This window comes from Calypte anna, chromosome 3, assembly GCF_003957555.1.
Source record: "Calypte anna isolate BGI_N300 chromosome 3, bCalAnn1_v1.p, whole genome shotgun sequence".
NCBI lineage: Eukaryota > Metazoa > Chordata > Aves > Apodiformes > Trochilidae > Calypte > Calypte anna.
The window spans coordinates 24,078,579-24,099,517 of NC_044246.1; the positions used below are offsets into that span (position 1 = coordinate 24,078,579).

The 20,939-nt window shown below is 39.4% G+C and overlaps 1 protein-coding gene across 1 annotated transcript in view; it reads right to left on the minus strand.

The window, feature by feature from the left end:
• The window catches only part of USH2A (usherin), a 387,112-nt gene that overhangs the window by 19,756 nt on the left and 346,417 nt on the right, over positions 1 to 20,939 (minus strand). The window contains exons 62-64 of the mRNA XM_008496570.2: positions 6,824 to 7,051; positions 4,440 to 5,956; positions 3,094 to 3,415 (exon numbers count right to left, since the gene is read on the minus strand). Of these exons, the coding sequence (XP_008494792.2) occupies positions 3,094 to 3,415; positions 4,440 to 5,956; positions 6,824 to 7,051 (2,067 nt within the window). The remainder of the gene's footprint in view (positions 1 to 3,093; positions 3,416 to 4,439; positions 5,957 to 6,823; positions 7,052 to 20,939) is intronic.

Consider the following 20,939-nt stretch of genomic DNA (forward strand, 5'->3'; position numbering starts at 1 on the left):
TGAAAAATGCAAATATCTAAATATACAAAAAGACTGATAGAGAGAGTTTTGAGGATCTAAGAAATAATTTCTGATTACAGGACAGTGGGCACCTTAAAACCCCACTGAAACCTAACAGGTACTAATATTCTTATGCAGATCTGGCCCTTAAGGAATAAAAGTGCTTCCTTAAGCAACAGTGACCTAAGCATTCAGGGGTCATAGTCTCCTTAAAAAGTCTGAAGTCACTTAATCATTTTTGAAAGTGCAACTTTCACATCTCATCTTACAAGCCCTATAAAATCAGCTGAAGTTTCCAGCCAATGAAAAAATGAAAAACTTCAACTCCAAAATCCTGACTTCAGAGCCAAAGAAGCTGTCAAGGTTCATTGAACTAAATCTCAATACCTCCAAAAATGCTGGAGAGACTCCCATCACAGCACTCTGATTTTATCTGCATTCTGCTTGAGGAAATTCAGTTGCGTTTAAAGTTTTATGTCCAGCAAACAAGCTTCAAATGCAGAGACAGCAGAATCAATATCCAGTTTAAGTGAAATATAAATCTGGGTTTCATCAGCACAATAGCAAAAGCCAAGCCCTATACTTACAAATACTTTGTCTCACAGGCAAGATATAAATTGTCAACAATGGAGGAGCTCAGAATAGATTCCAGAGGACTGCTGCAAATGACAAAAGCAGAAAACAAACCCTTGCATGCAAAAAAAACTCTCATGGTGAAATAAATGGCCACCAGTGAAAAAACCAAAAATGATATAGGGTCCCAGTCTACAGTTCAGCCCATCTATGGAGCAGAACCAAGATAAAAAGTGAAGACTTGAACACACCATGGTAAACCACAGGAATCTCATCAAGAAGCTTTCTTTGTTACCCATCACAACTAGATCATTAAAAACTTTGGCTTAGACAAGTCTCTGTGGTATCAGCTTCCCCAGAAAAACTGCTTCTAACTGATATAACTGAAAGTTGGTGCAAGTGAGACTATCTCACAGCCAATGTGAGACTTCCACATCACGTAAGAGCTGGGATGTTTATCTAAGAAAGTTTCCTAACTAATAACTAGGGCTTGGGTCTGCTTCAATGCTTGTCATCTACCCAGCCCCATCTGAATTTGCATCCTGGAAAAAAAAGAAAGCCATGAAAAAGAAATTGAAACCATGATGCTTGTACACAGAGGGACTTAAACTGCCAACAATTTACTTGAAAACTGTGGTCAGAAGAGAAGTAACAACTGGAAAGTTTACTCTCATCTTTTTGAAGTGTAATAAATCTTCAGGCTTCAAGTAATTATAATTTTTTCTGTGGAAAATACTACTGTAGCATTTCCTGTACCATCAAGTTCAGAGAAGATGTCATTAGGTAACTGAAGGAAATCAAGTAACATGGACCTGCAAGCAGCGATAAGAATCAGTCAGCTGATGGATGTTCATAATTTCCTTCAATACAAACCTAGCAGGCACACTTTTTACAGTGGCTTCTACCTTGCAAACATGCTGCCAGTCCAGAAACATCCAAAGGTAAAAAGATTTCTGTGATTATAAAATAAGAAAGAAACTACACTTTTCTAGTAGCATTTTAGGCTCAATTTCCAATAGTTTCATAATTTTTCCTTCCGAATCCTCTCTTTACCCAAATCAGATTTATGAAGAAAGCCACTGCACTCCTCCACCCTGCAGTTCTGACAGCAATGGACCAAGAAGCAAGGGACACAACTAGAAACAAACTTTTCACAGGGTGGGAAGAGATGAGAGAAAACAGGTATAAGTTCAGACAAAAGGTTCAGACTGACCATAAAAAAAAACAAAAACAAAAAACATTTTCACAACGAGGACAGTCAAACAGACAACCCTGAGAGGTTGTACAGTCACTCCCACTGGAGGTTTTCAAGATGCAACAGGAAAAAGACCTGTGTAACCTCATCTGACTCCTTAGCTGACCATGCTTTCAGTGGAAAACTAGACTGGATGGCCTCCTGAGAGCCCCTCCAGTATCTTATGATATAAAACAAATGAAATCTGTAAACCTATAAAACAAATGAATCTGTAAAAGAAAGATAGCCACCATCTTGCAGGAACTTGAGAGGTGGAATGCACAGTGCTACATATGTATCAAAAGAAATCCATGCTTACACTTTTTTTTTTAAGAAAATTTTCTAATAACTTTTGAGCACTGCTAAACTGATCTTTAAGATATATCAGGAGTAGAAATATAGTGCACAGAATCACTTTTTATTGGTGTTCTGTTTTGTGACAAAGTGCCTATTTGTAGATAACATCATTTAAAAAAATAAACATCATCATGCTGAGATACTAAATCTGCCTTTAAAAACAATAATTCAAGCTTGTTTTTTGGTGAGGGTCTAAACTCCACTAACTCACAAAAAACTTGGGAAAGATTTAATGGTCTTAATTCATAGGCTGAAATTAATTAAAGCCCTACATTATCACTAGTACTGTATGTTAAAATGATGCTAGAACTTGAAAATTGACATAGAAAACAATTACAGGTGAAAGAATGGCAGAACTGGTAGGTTTGCTTAGCCTCATAAGAAAAAAAGAGTAAAAATACCTATGTGCATGACAAGTAACAACAGCCACCAACAGCAAATTTACTTTTGAGCTACTCATGAAAACTGCTTATGATCTTAATGTCTAATTTAAAGAGAAAACAACCCTAGTCTCTCTTGATGTCAACTCCTGACAGGTCATAAAGTAAAAATTAATTCAGCATAGATTGGAGAAGGAAGTAAAATTAGAGAAAAACTAATGAAATGAAGCTGCCATTTAAAAACTAGGACTTCACACTACTGAGATAATGGTGGAGTCTTGAAAAAGCTCTGCAGTGTACACAAACATTTAACATGCAGGAAACAGGCACTTATGATTAAGCTAAAGAAAACCACTGAATGAATGCTTTGCTTGTGCACAATTATTTTCAGCTTCTCAACTATTTAAAATACATTAACAATAATCATTTGGGTATTACAATACTATTAACATTAGAAATGAGATGTGTATGTTCACTGTAAGTGCAAAGTAAGGGTCTCAAAGTGTACTGAAAACACAATCAGAGCTGCTAAATTACTTTAATTCCCACCTGATATTCGTATTCTGTGTAAGGCATCAAGTTGTCATCTTTGAAGGAGGTTGAAGAACCATTGTAAACAAGTGTGAGGTCTAAATTTATCTGGGCTTGAGTTGCTCGCCTTCTGTAAAGTTCATAGTATAAAATCTTCCCGTTTGGCTGCTGGGGGCCAGTCCACAGGATGGAAGAAGTCGACTGGAAGCCCCCAGCTTTGGTCTGTATCTCTATGAGCGGGGCGGGCTGCCTCACTGGGGGCGACTCCAGCGTCTGCACTGATGCCCACTCGCTGGAGGCACAACCCAGCTCCGTGCAAGCCTGGAGCTGTACTTCATACCTTGGGAAGACAAATGAGGAGTGAAGTGGTTAAAGCACTGCAAACACAAATATGTACTATGCATGAGATCTGAATCTGCTACACATGGAGGGTTTCTTAATTTCTCTTGACACTTGACATGTTTTAATTAAGAAAAAAAACAATCTGTATGAACACACACATTATATGCTGCGCCTTGTGTAGCAAAAATGAACAATGTCTGCTGGGTTTTGATTTGTTTTCCTCTTTTTTTTAGAGCAGAGTTAACATCTGCAGGAGTCAAGTGATCAAAATAATTTTGATTTTGGTGATGTGAAACAAAATGATGATTCATTGTAGGAGATGATTTGGATGTTTAACAGCTGTAGAGCTTCACTCTATTACTCTTTTCTCTTTGGATTTAGATTAGTTATACGTAAATAGTAGGCAGACTTATCAACCATGTAACACATACAAATTATGCCTTCACAAATATCTAACAAAACGTCACGTAAATAATCAAGAATTAGTGTGGAAGATATTATTTCAGTATTAAGTGTAGTCTTTCTGTAGCTGAGCCTAGTACCTGCTCCCAAGTTTTAGCTTTCACTTAAGTACAGGTCACTTGTTTCCAGCTCAGAGGTGTGAGTGTGTTCCTGATAGGACTCCACTGTCTTGGCTCTGCTGCCCTGTGGACAGTCTGGCTGACAGGTCGCTGGACTACCCACCCTGAACAGAAATGGGGTCAGCTAAAGCCCCATCTATTTTTGAATGCAGATATCTGGCAAAAGATACACAAGTACAAGAATGCAGGTTTTGGAACTTATAGCAGAGTGATGAATTACCTGTCATATAATTACTATCTCAGTAAACCCTATGCACTTCACAGAGATGATATAAAGCTGATGTTATTATAAATTAAGAAAAATCCTTTTTTTACCATGTGCTTTTTAGAAAACAAAAACCCATGGGTCTGACTCTATTTAAAGAAGATGGGTAAGCCATCTGCCAGCCGTCTGAATGACCCTGCAGCATTCATTCAACAAATGAGGTCTTCCAGACTTACCTACTGTAGGGTTGTAGCTCTGCCACTATGTATGACCGTCTCACAAAGGAAACATGAGATGCATCAAAGTGAATAGCTTTCTTTTCTGTTTCAGCAGGCTTGTGGATTGAGATTGTGTAGTTTCTAATGTCACCATTTACTTTGATAGGAGGATCCCAGGCCACCAAAATCTCCTTTGAGGACCATGCCTGCAACCTAGGAGGCAACATCCCAGATGGAGCAGAGGGGTTGGTTTTTATCTGAGCTGGTGGGCTGGTCACACTCCCTTGACTGTTATTTGCAGTGATGGTATAGCTATACTCCATGCCTGGCATGAGGGTGAAATCAAGAAAGCGAGTTTCCAGCCCTGAATAAACAAGAACACCATCCCTCCTTAGCTCATAGCTTGTGATTTTACCATTGGGATTAGCTGGAAGTCTCCACGTGATTTCAATTGACTCTGAGCCCATGACAAGCAGCCTGGGAGCTTCCATATTTAGTGGTGGAGCCTCCAGGGTCATCACAGACTGGGACATACTAGATGTGCAGCCCCCTGCAGTACATGCAACCAATGCAAAATCATACTGCCTGTAAGGCTGCAGATTAGAGACCAACATGTGCAAATTTTTGCCAGGATAATACTCTCCCCTGTTTGATTTCAATATGTACTTGGTGATCTCTCCATTTTGTATTTGAGGAGGTGCCCAAGATGCATTAACTTGAGTTGCACTGACAGCGTGCAGAGATGGTGGCTCCACAAAGGCAGGAGCTGCTTCCAGTGTCTGAATCACAGCTGGTTCACTGGTAGAGCATCCTCCCATCGTGCAGGCGACTATCGCGTAACTGTACACAGAATAGGGCAGTAAGTCCTCATCCGTGTAGCTGAAAGTTGCAGCATCAAAGCTGAAAGGATAGAGAGTATCATTTTTTAGCAGCCTGTATGACTGAAGAATACCATTGGGCTGTGCTGGGGAGGCCCAGGAGATGAGCACTTTACGGGGGTTTACTGACACCAAGGATAAGCTGGGGGCAGCGAGGCCTTTTGGGGCGGTTTGACTTGTCTTTGCTGCTGTCCAGGAGCTGTCAGTGTAGCCTGCTGCGTTCCAGGTGCGTATTTTATACTCATACCTTGTCCACGGCTGCAAACCTTTATCATTATACCCAAAAGTATTACTTTCAGTGTTATATTCTGTGTAAACAATTTTCTCATCTTCTGTCGTTGCTCTGTACCCTGCAGCATTTTCTTTCGTACATCTGTGAATAACCTCGTAGCGAATTATTCTTCCATTCGGATTAATTGGTTGCAGCCAGCTCAGTTCCACGTTGGTAGCGTTCACTGCCTGGATTACAGGTGCCATCTGAGACACTGGGGGTGCTTCATCTGTTCGGACCAGCTGGGGTGAAGAACGAGTGCAGCCTGCTGCGTTGCAGGCTTCTAGGACCAGGGTATAGAGAGTGTACGGCTCAAGGCGCCTGAAGAGGAACTGGCGAGATAAACCGCTGTACTCCAGGTTGTCATCACTGAAAATATTGTAGGTCTGGGGAAGAAAGAAAGCAAGAATGCAAGGGAAAGCAAGCAAGCAAGCAAGCAAAATGCAGGGAGGGAAGAAAAGACAAAAGTCAGGACAAAAGGAAAAATATTACATAGATCAACTATTTGTTTTGGTCAATAAGCAGTAGATGAGACACCTTAATCTTTGCAGTGGGGTTAGGACTATGAGCCAATGATTCAGAAGTTCATTTCCTGACTAGAAACAATCATCACACAAATAAATCATTAATACAAAAGGAATACTTTGATCCAATTTTTGGCTTTTTAAATTTTTTTTTTATTTGGATGCAGTAATAAATCACTTAGTGATGGATTTCATTATTTCTATTTGCTATCATGTTTCATTGTGAGGCTCTCATGGGCTAGCACAAAGCTTCACACGAACACTAGAGATAGCCATTTAAGAAAAAAACAAACAAATAAAGCCATGTAGCTGCAAATTCTGTGAGTAAAGATTTAGTCAGTTGAAACCACTGGGCTAAAAGAAGTCCCAAATTTCAGAATAACATTCTGCCAAACCCAAGTTTTCTACTAACACATTTAGGCAATATCTAATATAAACCAGGTAAGGTTATGAACTTTCATGCACAGCTTTCTATACATTAAATTAACAATTTTGTTCATTGTAAATGTACATTTACAGTCATGGCATAGAACAGGAATGTTAATACCTATATTAATATAACCACAAGCAGAGAGCACTCACAGAGCACCTTGTGCTTACATAGGACTTCTGTCTTATTTTAAAGTATAATGCATTTGACTGAGTTCTTTTCAGCAAAAATGTTTTAAGTTGATATTCAGCATTTTTCGTCTCGTTTTTGATCAAGTGAAGGCTCAAGATTAAGATTACCTTAATTACACCATTGGGTTGGGAGGGTTCTGACCATTTTAGCAGAAGAGCCCTGCCATTTTCTTTCTTTTCCACAGTGAAGTTGCTGAGTCCACTGGGTGAAGCTTCCAATGTGCGCACAGATGTCCAGGGGCTTGAAACCTGCCCGGCATTGTTTACAGCTACGATGTGAATATGATATGTTGTGAAAGGTTTCAATCCAAATAAATGAGCCTGATGCTTTGTTCCCTGAAGCAAGAATACAGATGTTTGAGTTAGTTAAAAAAAAGTAATCAGCATCTGTGGTTTATGTCATTTGGAAAATGAGGTCTCAGGTCTGGGTCACTTCTGACTGCTTTGCAGAATATCTCCTCAGAATGTTTTGGTGGATTTCTAGAGGTGAACCTTAAAAAGACAACTCTGTCATTGCAGTGAAGTTTTTGGAGCCAATTGCTGGGGAGCCCTGCACAGTCCAAACCTCAGCAAGCAAGCAACTTCTACACTTCATTCAGCATGTGCTAGAGCTTTATGCAGTGAGCATCAGTGCTTCAGATACCCTAAAGTATTCAAGCACATGTGAAAACCCACAGTATATGAGTGATGCCTACAGAACCCATATATAGATTTTGTGTGTATATGTCATATTCAGTAGGCATGCCATCCTGTTCTACCTACTTGGAGCACTGTAATCTTTTGTATTTCCAAGAGTTTCATTTTCTTACTGAAAATAATCCCCTTATAAGCAGGGAGAAGGGAAAAGAGAGAAGGAGAGAATACACTGGTTGCTATGTACTTGATTTTTAAAGAGATGAGAGAAATTCACAAGGTAAGATGAGTATGGCACAGTCCACTGCCTTACAAGAGTCCTCTCTGTTCCTCCAGATTGGGAGAAGCTATCATGCTGCTGATGGAGATGCTCAGATTACCCAGTGGAGAGAGGCTGGGAGGAGCATGGCTGTCCATGACTCCCACTGGGCCCTGCCAGGGCTGAAAGGGCTGGGGCTGATCTGTCCCCACACCAGGACACGCTCAGCACAGGGGCAGCAAGCTGCGTGCAAGCAGATGGGCATCAGCTGTGGCCTGAAGGGGCCACTGGCATCATAGCTCATGGTTTTATCCACCTCAGCAGCATCTGCGAGAGACCTGAAAGTGCTTGGACATGAGGCAAAGTGAACTTCAGCACAAATTCAGATCTAAGCAGGAAGGCAATACAGCCAAAATGTTCTTTTGAACAGCAGCAAAAGATCCGGTGGCTAATAAAGAATGGGAATAAAATGTTTCAGTAGGAGACTGTTCAGAACTGTCTCATCAGAGGAGCAAGGAAGAAAGGGAGTCTGCTGATCACAGATATATTTAATCTCATTTTTAGTTGTGCTTTTGAATTAATTATATAGATCTCAAGAGCAGAAGTGTAGGAATTCAGTTTCTTTCGTATGGCAGAAGCAGCTGAAGCCCATTTCCCTGTTTCAGTAAGTCATATTAAGTTGTTAAATGCTAACGCTTCCAATTGTTTAATATTTAAACATTTGTTAAGCTATCAGACTCAGAAACAAATTTTAAAGAAATATTAATTTCTTTTTTTAAAATATTAAAAGTTACATCATAAATATTTAAATAGTTATTTCCTCACAACAATGGGTTAGTCTTTTAGATAAATATAGCACAGCATTTGAATGACCATTATGAATATTAAATCTAGAGATGCCACAAGTACAGATTATAAACACAGTTTTCTGATAAATGATTCCTTTTTCCGTTAAACAGGGCAAACACTAGCAAGATTAATAATGCAAAAAAGTATAATTCTTTGTTAGGAATTCCCAGTCATCACTGCCAAAAAAGCATAAGCTCAAATGCAAATAGCATTCACCTCGAACAGATTATATATAAAAAAGCTCTGGCTTCTGTGGGACATTTAGAGATATCTTTTGTCATAAGAAACATGGAAAGCATGTGGGCTATAAAGCAAAAACATATGTACATTGTCAATAGCAGCACCTGTTCAATTACAGTTTATTTCAGAATGGAGAATTTAGTTCAGCCCCTAGATGGCAATACTATCAAACACTTGGTAACAGGAGTACTTAATGATTAACAATGTGCGTTCAGTCATCCAAGATACTCAAGGCAGCCATTAAAAAAATAACAAAACTGATTTCATTATAGATTCTTTTAATAAACATTTACAGCTTGGATCCTTGAAAGTGGAAGCGTTCAAACTGCTATGGCCAAAAACGTATACAGCTGAACACAAAATTATGAACTGCAGGTTAAAGAACAGAGCTCAAATTGAAGTTCATGCTTAGCATAAAAATCTGGCATCAGAAATTATGTTGGCACAAAACATGATTAAAATTAGCTTTACAATTGGATGCGGTCTGTATTAATAGATTTATGAGGACAGTTATCTATTGGGCTTTCAAAACAGAACTTTTAAAAGCCTAAAATTTACCTCCTGTGGTTTGGGGGTGGGGATAGGAGGAAGTGAGCACACAACATTAAATTACTGCCCCTGAACTGCTACTCAGAAGCCCTCTGAGGGCACAAACACATTCCTACAAACACCATACATAAAGCACTGGCTCTGCTTTCTAATCAGCTGCACCATCAGGCTGGGCTTTTGTGGCAGCAATGCTACAAACCACTTGATTTCTTTTAAATTTTAAACATTAACCTGACATATTTTTCCATCACCCTCTACAGTTTTCCCACTAAACCCCAAGATTTAATTATTAACAATCCTCACCACACTTTGAAATGAAACAAGGATGGAGGGATTTCCTTGACTGCAGTTCATCGCGTTCTCTGGAGACTGCTAAACCATTCCTTTCAGCGATGACTTTTATCCCTGGGCCCTACAGATACTTCTTGAAGAGCAAATGGTTTACATGTATTTTTGTATTGTTTGGTTTTGGAGTAAGCTCAGGGGATGTACTCCCAGAATATGGAGACACGTTTTCTCCCCCTGCAATGCTGCCATTGCCTTTAGTGAATTTACTCAGCTCAAAGGCTGATGCTGAAAAGAGGATGGAGTCTCGGTGATTCTTTTAAGAATTAGTGTCCTCCAATGACATTTTCAGCCTAGAAATACTGTCCTGATAGAATGGTTAAACATAAATGGCAAAATACACCTTGCGAATGATAGCGCTGTAACCTTTGGATTCATCAGACAATGACACAGCCTTAAACAGGCACAGGAGCAAAATCGTTGCCTGGGATGTTCTCTCAGTCATTGTCTGCAAAGCCATGAACTCCTGTATCCCACGTTTTCATGCTGCTAACAGGCCAGCTTTCAGTTACCATTAAAAGCATATCAAGAGAACAAAATTTTAGTGCCAACGTTAAGATGGTTGCAGACTCTCTGTCCATGAAATCCAATGGACTACAACCCAATGTCCTCCTGTGTCTGTGTCCTACTGGGAAACATTTTCACTCATTCAGTCATTAAACTAAAAATAATCCAGCAAACATTTAAGTAAGTGTGTACACTCCCACATTCCTTCTGTGAGAGACCTATAAGGAGCTACTGTGTTCCATATCTGCTCTGCAGCCCTGAGCCCAGCCTCTGACTAGGCCTGTACTTTTGGCAGCCCTGTCCTCAGCCCCAGCCCCTGTGTGGCACTGGCAGCATCACCACTGCTCCAGGCAGGACAGCACCTTGGTTTTTGCTGTGTAAAATGCTTCAGAGGCTGCAGATTGCCTGACAAAATGTTAATAGCAACAAATACACTCCTCGGCTAATTCCTTTCCTCAAACTGTAAATTAGGATAAAAATTATTTAAAATAAAAACCTTGTTTTAACACATTTTTCAAAACATAAAACAGGAGAACATGAATCATGAATAATGTATCCGCCAAGATCTGCTTCAGATTGCCTTTTTTGTTTGTTTATTTTTTAATTCATGAGCACAGAAGTCACTTAAAGTCTTGAAACAAATTAGCATAGTCTTTCATGCGGTTCAAAGGCAATGGCATCCATAATGCAAGGTGCCTGCCCTCCTCCCTGCCTCTCCTCCTCCTCCTCCTCCTCCTCCCGGGCACACGGGCAACGCTGCGCAGCCGTCAAGGTTCTCAAGGGTCTGATGATTTTACGCTGCCTACTGTGATTGCTTTTGACTACTTGAAGTGCCCCTAAGGTGGCAACAGGGTCAAGAGGTTTTTGTAGGTTGAAAATGATCAAAAATTAGCATTGATCTGTAGCTGTCAATAACACTCTGCATGGGTGGACTCCCTGCACAAATGTTTAAACTGCATACAACTACACAACCTACTCATCTTTGAATCCATCGATCTGATGAAGCCGCACTTTCCAGTGGTGTCACTCTGGGCTTTTCTGCTTTTCTCAAGGCAGGCCACCTTCCCTGGTTGCCCAGGTCTCAAGGCATGAGTTCAAAATGTGACAGATACATAGGGAGGTCTATGAACCACTGAAGATCTGTCCCTTCTTCCGGGGTTGTCATCACAACTCAGCAAGTCACCTGCAGTCATATTAAGGTTAGGCTCTGGTTTCTTCTTTCTCCCTATTTTCTCTTTAATACAGTAACCCCTATTTGGCAGGTATCTTCAATATCTGATTAAAAAGATAGTTTATTCTATCTGTCAGTCTCTCACTAAACTGAGCGACATCAGACACTATGTACCACGCTGGTAATGGTTGTAGCTGTGCAGGGATCCAAACCTGTTCTTTGAAAATCCCCAGACATAAATGATGGGAAGGTAAAGCACTCTGACATTCCCCTGTCTACACAGAGACAGAGATGCTGGACTCAAACAAGGGAGGAGAAAGCAACAGTCCTCTGTCAGACAGAATGTTAATCCAACCATCCTCCAATGCCTATTTTCAAATTCTCCATCAAGAAAGTCCAACCAATTCCTCCACAAGTGACACAGGTGACAGGAAAAGCTTCTGGTTTTATTGCAAAGCACTGGGAGTGCTTCCACCTTAATTCCGATGTTCACTCTTGTTTTCCAGCCTACTTTGTAGCCTCTGCTTCCACTGTAAATACTGCACTGGGTTCATGTTCAAATGCAACCCCTAACTTGTCCTTTGGGTCGCCTTCTCTCTCAGCCTTATATTACTCACACTCTTTTTAATTTCAAAAACCTACTCTATTCCTAAAACCTTATGCTCAAATCTATGAGCCCCTTCCTGCTGTAGTGTGGACTGGAATATAAATTATTCCCATGGTAGTACTGAAAAATCTCAAAGGTTAGGCAAACGGAAACCAAAGTGTTATTCATTTTGCCAGAAATTATCTTGCCTAGAGGTGACCAGAATTTCCATACTTACCAGATATTGATGCTGCATTATTATTTTCCTCCCAATGTGTGCAGAAAATAATTTTAGATTGTTTTCATCCAATATTTTGCAGATTTCACTCTTAAAATTTTGCATTCTAAGAACTTCGCATTTCATTTTAGAATTTAAAAATTCTCTTTCAATACATATTTTTCATTTTGAATCATCATTATAGTACTATTTTATATTATTCAACCCACATTCAATAGCAGTGAAATGTACCACAGTGGTGAAAATTTTTGTGGAATACAAAAAAACCAAGTATTCTAAAAGAAAACAAATTAAACATTTAAATATTTGTTTTAGGTTTATAAAACCAGACATTTCCTTATTAAATCTAAAATAATTTTGAAACGTTTTTGTCCAGGGAATATTCTTCCAAACTGTCTTTGGTTGAGTTGAAAAAGTACTCTTTCTTTCCCACCCTTGAGGTGGATTGATGCAGTCTTTTCTTTTTGCAGTAGCTAGGAAATGATATTCAGGAATTTGAGCTTTTTTTTTTACAAATAAATGTAGGAAAAATGATTTGAAAAATTGTTCCAAAAATTATTTCAAAAAATAAAACCAGATTCAAGTTACAAAGTAAAGTACAAAAAATTTAGGAACTGTCTTTATCAAGGCTTAAGCTTTGATCATATGATCATAAAATATTATTTCCTTGAGATCCCTGGCAAACTTAATGCTTTTTTAAATAACTTTAACAATGTTGCTGTAATTTATCTTAAAAACAAATGGTAGTTTTTCCATCCAAGAACACTAGTTGTCTGTCCTCTGTAACTCTGTGTTCACATCCCTTCCTAACTACTATGTTAGCAGGTTTTTTCAATAAAAAACCTAATTTGCACTCCCTGTCTCACTCAGCACAGAATGGAACCATTTCCTGTGCGAATAGTCCTACATGGGCTTGTGCACTACACCAGGGAAAAACCTTTAGAAGCAGAAGCAATCTAAGCTTAAAATGTTCTGCAAACAACAATTAATATCTGATACAGAAATACTACAGTGAAATTCACTTTGCCCCTTCCTGGCAGAGTATGTAAGGAACCGCAAATTGCATGAAGCTGACTCTCTCCAGTGCAGTTGGTGCCTGTTTTCACAGTCCAAGGTTTTCTTTCCTGGCACACCTGGGGACCTGCTAGTCTCACCATGTGTCTCAATCCCCATCTTAAAAGCAAAGCCTTGCAAAGGAAACGAGGGTGTATTGCACATTAAAATGAAATCAAGCACATTTAGCATTATGCATTCAGCCACTGTATTGGCCTTTGAGTAGCACTGTGCTTTTAAACCACACACGATATTGCAATTTTCCTGGTATAACCTTAAAAAAACCTCTTTGGGCAAAGTCAGCACTTCAGTAGCTTTCTCCATGCTATTTCAATGTGATCCTCTCTCCTCCCTCTCCCCCCCCTCTCCTCTCTGCTCTTCCCCCTCTCCCTCTCTCTCCCCGACCCCCTTCCCCTTTCCCTTCCCCTTCCCCTCTCCTCCTCCTCCTCTGGGGGAGGTTTAGGTTGGACATTAGAAAGAATTTCCTTACCGAGAGGGTGATCAAGCATTGGAATGGGCTGTCCCAGGAATTAGTGGATTCTCCATCCCTGGAGATATTTAAAAAGAGACTGGATGTGGCACTCAGTGCCATGGTCTGGTAACAGCAGCGGTAGTGGATCAATGGTTGGACTTGATGATCTCTGAGGTCCCTTCCAACCCACCCAATTCTATGATTCTATGATTCCTCTCCTCTCCTCTCTTTCATAATTATTTATTTAGAATTCATCAAACATCGCTGAGTGCCACATTCTCAAAGAAGTATTTGCATCTGCACTTTTCAACTTTGTAATAAGAAATATTGAAAACCAAAAAGAGATTTTTTGCATGACTAAATAAATAAAATAAACAAAAATATCGATGACATTCCACTATAGACATCATCTAGAGGATGATGTCAACATGTTTTCCTAACATTAATATTTTATCTCTGATAATATTCAAAATATTCAAAAGAACTTCTGTATAATAAACCATATTCTTGCACATTGTTTCTCCCTTCCCCTCTCCCCCATTTTTCATCCTCCCCTTTTTATTATTCCTCATCATGAGAAAGTGATGAAGAAGGAAAGAAGAACCTCTTTTTATAAACTAGATACCTAGTGGGGCTGTTTTTCCCAAACTTTTTTCTTTTTTTTTTTTTGGTCAAATCTGACATTCTTAGTTAACCTGAACAACAGCTTTTGCTTTCAGTAATAATTTTAGGTATGAAGAACAAGACTAAACTTCTCTTCAAAATAAGACAAGCAGAATCTAACAAAGAAAAAAAAAGACACAAGATACTATTTATTTGAGACACATCAATGCATGAGATAAAATGCTGAAACTCCACTGAAAACCAGCTATGTGCCACCCTTGGAAAAATGCCATTCTGGTTTTAATGTACAAAATGTACCTTCTGGTTTTGAGCTGAGGAGGGCATGCTTTGTGGAGAGCTGATAGGAGAGGGAGAGAATAGAACAGATATGTCAGCAAAGATTTCATGGTATATGAAACCCAGCATCATCCTAAAGCTGTGTCAAACCACATAGGACTGAGCCGGGAGGTTTTTGTGGTGTTCCAAACTCACACGCTGCATAATCTGGAATCTGGGTGAACTCATGAAGAGTTTGCAATTTGTGGAGTCTGCCTTAGTCACAAGGGGAATGGAAATGAATGATCCTTCAAGGTGGAGCTTTATAATCTGGGACAGAAACATGTCTTCAGGTAAGGGAAAAAGCTAAGAAAGGCAATCTTGTCAACACTGGGTGAGGTCTGTATCTCTGCATTTCAACTACATTGCACTCATACAGGTGAACTGCAGGAATGTTGAAAGTAAGTACCACATGCAGTGCTCCTGCTGAACAGCAGCTTCCCATCTACTATTTCTTAACATTTAGGAACATTGTTCCTCTCATGGATTCCTTCTATGCTGTCTGCAGGCATGGAAAAAGAAGGAAAAAAACTGCTGCTGTGAAACAGCAGCTAGAGCCTAAGGGCTCAAACCTGGAAATAGTAGGGGGTACATCCCTTAATATGGAGCATTAGGGGGTTAATGTTTTATTTTTTCTAATGTCATGAACCGTATTTTCCATTTGATATATTGGCTGATGGCCAGAAGGAAGGTAGATACTTTTGTCAGAACAAACAGAATTTGAACTGCAGTATCAGTGCTGTTGCTGTATTCTTAGTCTCAAATCTTTCTTTTGCTCTCTGACAGTGTTTTGGGTGACATGTGTGTTTTGCAGAAGGTCTCTCAGAAATTTAAACCAAAGTAATGAAACCATGGATATTTCTGTTATCCATAAAAATTGATAATTTTTGTAACTGAACTTCTCATCTGAAGGTATCTTGTGGCAATCAGTCTTGCCTTGTTGTAGAAAGAACTTGCCCTCGTCTTATCAAATATTTTGGCTTTTAATTAAATTTGAAGTTTTGTTTCTCAAGCATTCATATTGCTCTTCTATTACATCTGTAACCACTGTATGTGGGCTACTGTATCTGTGCCATAAACTGCCTTCTTAATCTCCTTTGAAATGACATCATATGTAATATTTTGAAGAAAAGGGTCTCTGAACCCTGTGAAACTCTCATGTGATCTTAAAATGAACTGCTCACAGTAGATGAAGATTTCTACTTTCTATAAAAATTGAAAAGACAGTTTGGTTGTAATTTTGGCAAATGGTAAAAGGAGAGGAGAAATCCCTTATTTTTCGTCTATAAAGGTGATTATTTTCAATTTTTCCTGTGCACAGCCCAACAGCTTGGGGAAAAGAAAAGAAAAAAAAGTTTGAAGAAAATTTTTAAGAGGACTCGTACAAGGACAATCTGAATCTTAACACAGATTGCAGGTGAACTCCCACATCAGTCTCCTTGAAAATGCCACTGAATGTCAGTTGTGCTCCATAAAATTAAGACTTTGCAGCTATATATGACTTTTCATCATAAGATCTCACATAATGTTACAAACATTAATTAATTAAGTCTCAGGCTATCCCCCTGTGTTACTGTGTGCAGCTTCAGGAAACGATCAGTATTGTTTTAGATCCCTTTTTACACGAGCACGATAGATGTGTCATATTGTTAAATGCAAGCTTATTTTATTCCCTTTTCTCAGTCATCCTGAGTCGTTGTCTCTCTCATCCAACACATGCAAAAAAGAGCAGTTCTAACTGCTGCTAAGTAGACGGAGATAACACAGCCTCAAGGCAATTCACAGCTTTAAATCCCTGCTTTCTATCAGCACAATGGAAAATAAAAGCAACATTTTAAAGGAGACTAAAAGGTTTTTCCTTCCTACTGTTTTGTTCTTTTTTCTCTACCTTGTGCTGAACAGTCCTAGCTACTCATTCAAACTTTGCCTGCTATGTATGTAATCACTTCTAAGCAATATTAAAGCTAAGCATAAACAATTTACTTGGAGCTACTTAGAAAGGCCAAAGTCAGGTCTGAAGAAGTGGCTGAACACAAACATCACCTTTCAAAATGAACTGGGTATTTTTAAAAAAGATGGGCCAAAAAGTATGCAAACCCCTATCCTTTGGAAGTCTTTTCTTCACTGGGTATTTTGTTCCTTCCCTTAGTGCTTTACACTTTCTACATGAAAATACCTGCTCTCCAAATAGAGACAAGCTGAAAATAAATGGAAGTGTGAAAGGAGCAGTTTGGGAAAGGTGCAGTTCAATTATGCCAGTCTGTGCCAGGAAAAAGAGATTTGTTCCTCACCTTTTTAAACCAACTAGCACTCTCAGCAGAAGGCCAGGGTACACTGCTTATGTAGGTAGGGTTAAAAGGAAGAAGAAAGAATAGTCATAGAGTCTGATAGAGTAACTGGAAGAGAAGTTACTTGCAGGTTTAATGCTCTGAAACCAACAGAACACAGTGGATAGATGAACTTCCAGATCCTCTTTGGACCATATGTCTGCAATTCCCTCTAAGTTAAGCCTCTTAAGGAACACTGTTTTGTGCTTAACACACAGACTGCCCATTTCCACTTTTTTTGCTGTCAGACCAGAGCAAAATTCATATACATACCTGGAAAGACAAGCAGCCAAATCTGCTGCAGTATGAACATGAAATGCAGCTATCTAGCTTCACTTTTAAACATTAATGGATAAACAGAACAGAATGTTTAATCATGTCATTTCAAGCAATTATAGATTCATTAGTCATTTCTAGCATGGCTTAGGCTTCTCAGTGCAAAGCTCCTCTTCTTGAAGAGTCTGAGCTGCTTGTGACTTGCACTAGCAAGATGCACCAGTTAGAAAAGAGATGAAACATGTAAATACTAAAACATTACTTGAAAACTACTGAGGAATAACAAGTTTGGTTAAGCTTTTGTATTTTCCTTGGATATTTGTGTTATTTGGGGAATAAAATAGATCACTAGGTCAACAGGTATGTGGTTCAGCTTAGTACAAAACAAATTGTTCAGGTTTCAGAATTGAGAATGTCTTTACAGCCCATTATTGACTCCAGCATATTAACTTGTAAATCCACTAGTCTCACTGTCTCATCTATTGATTAGCTGTATGTATGCAAGTTATAAATGAGCAATCCAAAAATAAATTACTACAATTTAGTCATTTGGGCAAGACTTGTAAATGCTTTCAAGTGCTCAAAGATGAAGATAAGCACTATGGGAAAGAGTCGAAGCTTCTACAGGCAGATACAAAACTGGTGTAGCTTGTGTCCTTAATTATTCTCTATATTCAGTGCAGGGGAAGGCTGGGTCCTCCAAAGAGAAAGTCAGGAGTTCATGTATAACTTCTCTTTTTAATAGTCCTTCAGATTAGCCTCACTCTCTCTCAAGACAGATTAGATAGACCAGCCTACACTGGCCATTCAGAGCTGTGAATTTAGCTTAAATTCACTTAAGACTTAAGGACCCAAGAAGCTGGTGGCAATATTTTTATCAGCACATGGCAAGAGACCATACAGGTGAACCCTTTTTTTTTTTTTTTTCTTAAAGTGAAACAGATAGCTTCAGAAATTAAGTGCAGCTGTTTCAAAGCACTTCAACAGAAGCTTCCTTTTGCCTTCTCAAGATTTCTACATTAGGTCTTCATGCCTAGAAGAACAAAACTAAATGTTGTATGTAGATGGTATTCATCCAGAACAGTGACTGGGTTTAGTCAACCCATGATATTGAATCAAGCATCCTGGACTCTTGATTTCCATATATAGGTCAACATGCTTGGCAATGATCTTCAGTTTGAGATTATGCTACTCAAATCAGTGCAGTTTCAATTTTCAATTGCAAATCAAATATCATTAAAGGGTTTTTTTTAACAAAGCAATTGAAAGTGTTGTGATACATCTGTAAAGGGCTAGTAGGATGGAAAAAAGCAGTATGCTGAAGAAAAGCTCCAGATTTTAATCTCAGAAATGGCCAGTTTAAAAAGCCACATCTCAAATCTATTTGTCCTCAAAGAAGGCACTGTATTTGGCATCAAAGCAACTAGAGCTCAAACTATTGTGTTACCTGGTGGAAAAGGTGGTGCTTTTCTTTGCATTTGCTGTTAGGGTCTCCATTCAGTCTTTTTAGGTCAGGACTTGCAAGTAACACTAAACAAAGCACTTAAGTATGTCGCTGTCTTAAACTACAACTATAGCATAAATCTCATGATCTATTGGTACATCACAGTTCTAGCATTTCTAGCATAGACTAGCATTAAAGAAAATCTAAATTATCATCTGTCTTGAACCCCTGAAGAGAAAACAATAAAAAATAATTTTATGATGCTATAATGGCAAGAGTAATACTTCACTTCATCTGGGAAAAGATGTCTTCCAGAGTTCACATTAATTCTTTTTTAAAGCCTGTTGAGATAGAAGCACTCTGCAAAGTTTCGTTCACTTTGTTTGTGCAGAGTAAAATTTTCTTTGTAGCAAAAGTACAGAAAAATTATCACTTCTCTTACTCTCTCACTATATGAAATCTGCATTAGCAATTCTGATTTGTGGGGCAATTGTAAACTTGATGCCTTTTCCACAGCCAGTAGAGTAGCATTCCCACACTGCATTGAGGATTTGGCTTAGGCTAGGAACTCTGCACTGGGGGGGAAAAAAGCATTGTTGCATTCAAACCTGCTGTGAAAGGACTTGGAAAAATACATGGAGCAAATCAGCAGCATGTCCCAGCAGGTTAAATAGATACTGGAAGCTCCATTCTTCCTGTTGTGAATATCTGTCTCCTCAGAGTCCTCTTTGGCACTCAGACAACACACTCTGGTGTCTCATTCAGATGGATCTAGTGGGAGGTTTCCCTGCCCATGCAGGAGGGCTGGAATTGGATGATCTTTAAGATCCCTTCCAACTGGAACCATTCTATGATTCTGTGATATTCCAGCATAACCTATCTCTGTGTTAGGGTGATGTGGGCACGGAAGCATTTAGAAGACATGTGTGCTAGATAAAGGAGGAAAGTGGAGCAGCCACGGATTAGTTTAAAAAAGACATCCTGCAGCTGCAGAGCCAAAGAACTTGGTGGAAGATTCTGTGCTGCATGTCCATATGTGCTGCTCCTGCAACAGGTATAGGGTGCTCAAAGTGGACACTTGTGTGTTTGTCTCAAGACTTTTAAAGGCCAAGACCTGATTGAAGCAGAGTCCTGACTGCCTTAAGGACTGCAGGGCCCATAGAGAAAGGGAAGTGTAAGGGACTGAATGCAGGGACCATTGTAATCCCTCTACCCCAACCCTTGTTAGCACTCCAAGAGGACTGGCCAGCCGGGAGTGGTGCCATACCACTATTGTAAGCCCCTGAACAGACCCTCATTTGCATTCTAAAGGGACTGCTGGAGAGGATGGAGACAGCAATAGGGACTGCATATGGCCTAGGTCCTGCATATCATGATAGAGATAACAATTAAGAATGAAACTGAGGAGAGAAAGGGCTGCAGTTCATTGCAGCTGCCCAGCTGTGATGACTCAATCATGCTTACTCACTGGGAAACAAAGAATACAGGCCTGTAAAATGAGGAGATGCAGTGGTTGGCCTTGGGAGTTTCATTGACACCAACCCTCCCCATTTGTCTGGCCTGCTGGATCCATCACATGATTTTCGGTTATCTCAACTTTTCTTCTATTACTCACTTTCTCTTCCTTTCCTAAAAACATTAAGTAACACAATGCTTACCACAATTTTTTCCCAGGTTGCACTGCTTGAACATCAAAACAATCAGTCCTAATGGTTGCAGAGCCTAAGCATAATTAATAATTGAAGTACCAGCTTTTATGAGTTATTCCTTCTACAGATCTAATTAAATCTTATGTTCAAATACAGATTTTGAGTGTTGCTTCACCTTAATCTGATCATGGGGTATCTGACAGTTGAGCATTTCCTTGGACCAAAACATTGAAGTCACTCTGCTGAGGAGAGCCAGGTCTCACACCATAAGGTTGGAGCCAGCTCCTCTCTGAGAAGGAGTTTAGAAAGCAAGGGGGTCTGATCTGTGTCTCCCTGGATGCACAATCCAGCCCATGACAGGAAGGAGAAACAAGTTCCTAATAAAAAATAATCTGAAAAAGACAGAAGTTATTTTCTACTGGACCCTCAGGATGGAATCCTGCTCCCTATATTACTCATCATAGTTCCTAAATGTGCTCTTAGAAAGGAAGGCTTATGAAGGGGAGGGAAAGGAGAGGGAAAGAGTTTCCACAGTTTTAGGGGAGTGAGTAAAGCAGCCTGCAGTTGCCAGAGGTGTAACAGATGATGTTTGATGCCCTAAAGATTATGTTTGATGACACCTGCTAATAAGGGAGAAAAAATTCTCTGAATCTGGTAGCAGCTCTAGCAGGGGATTTTCCAGCAAGC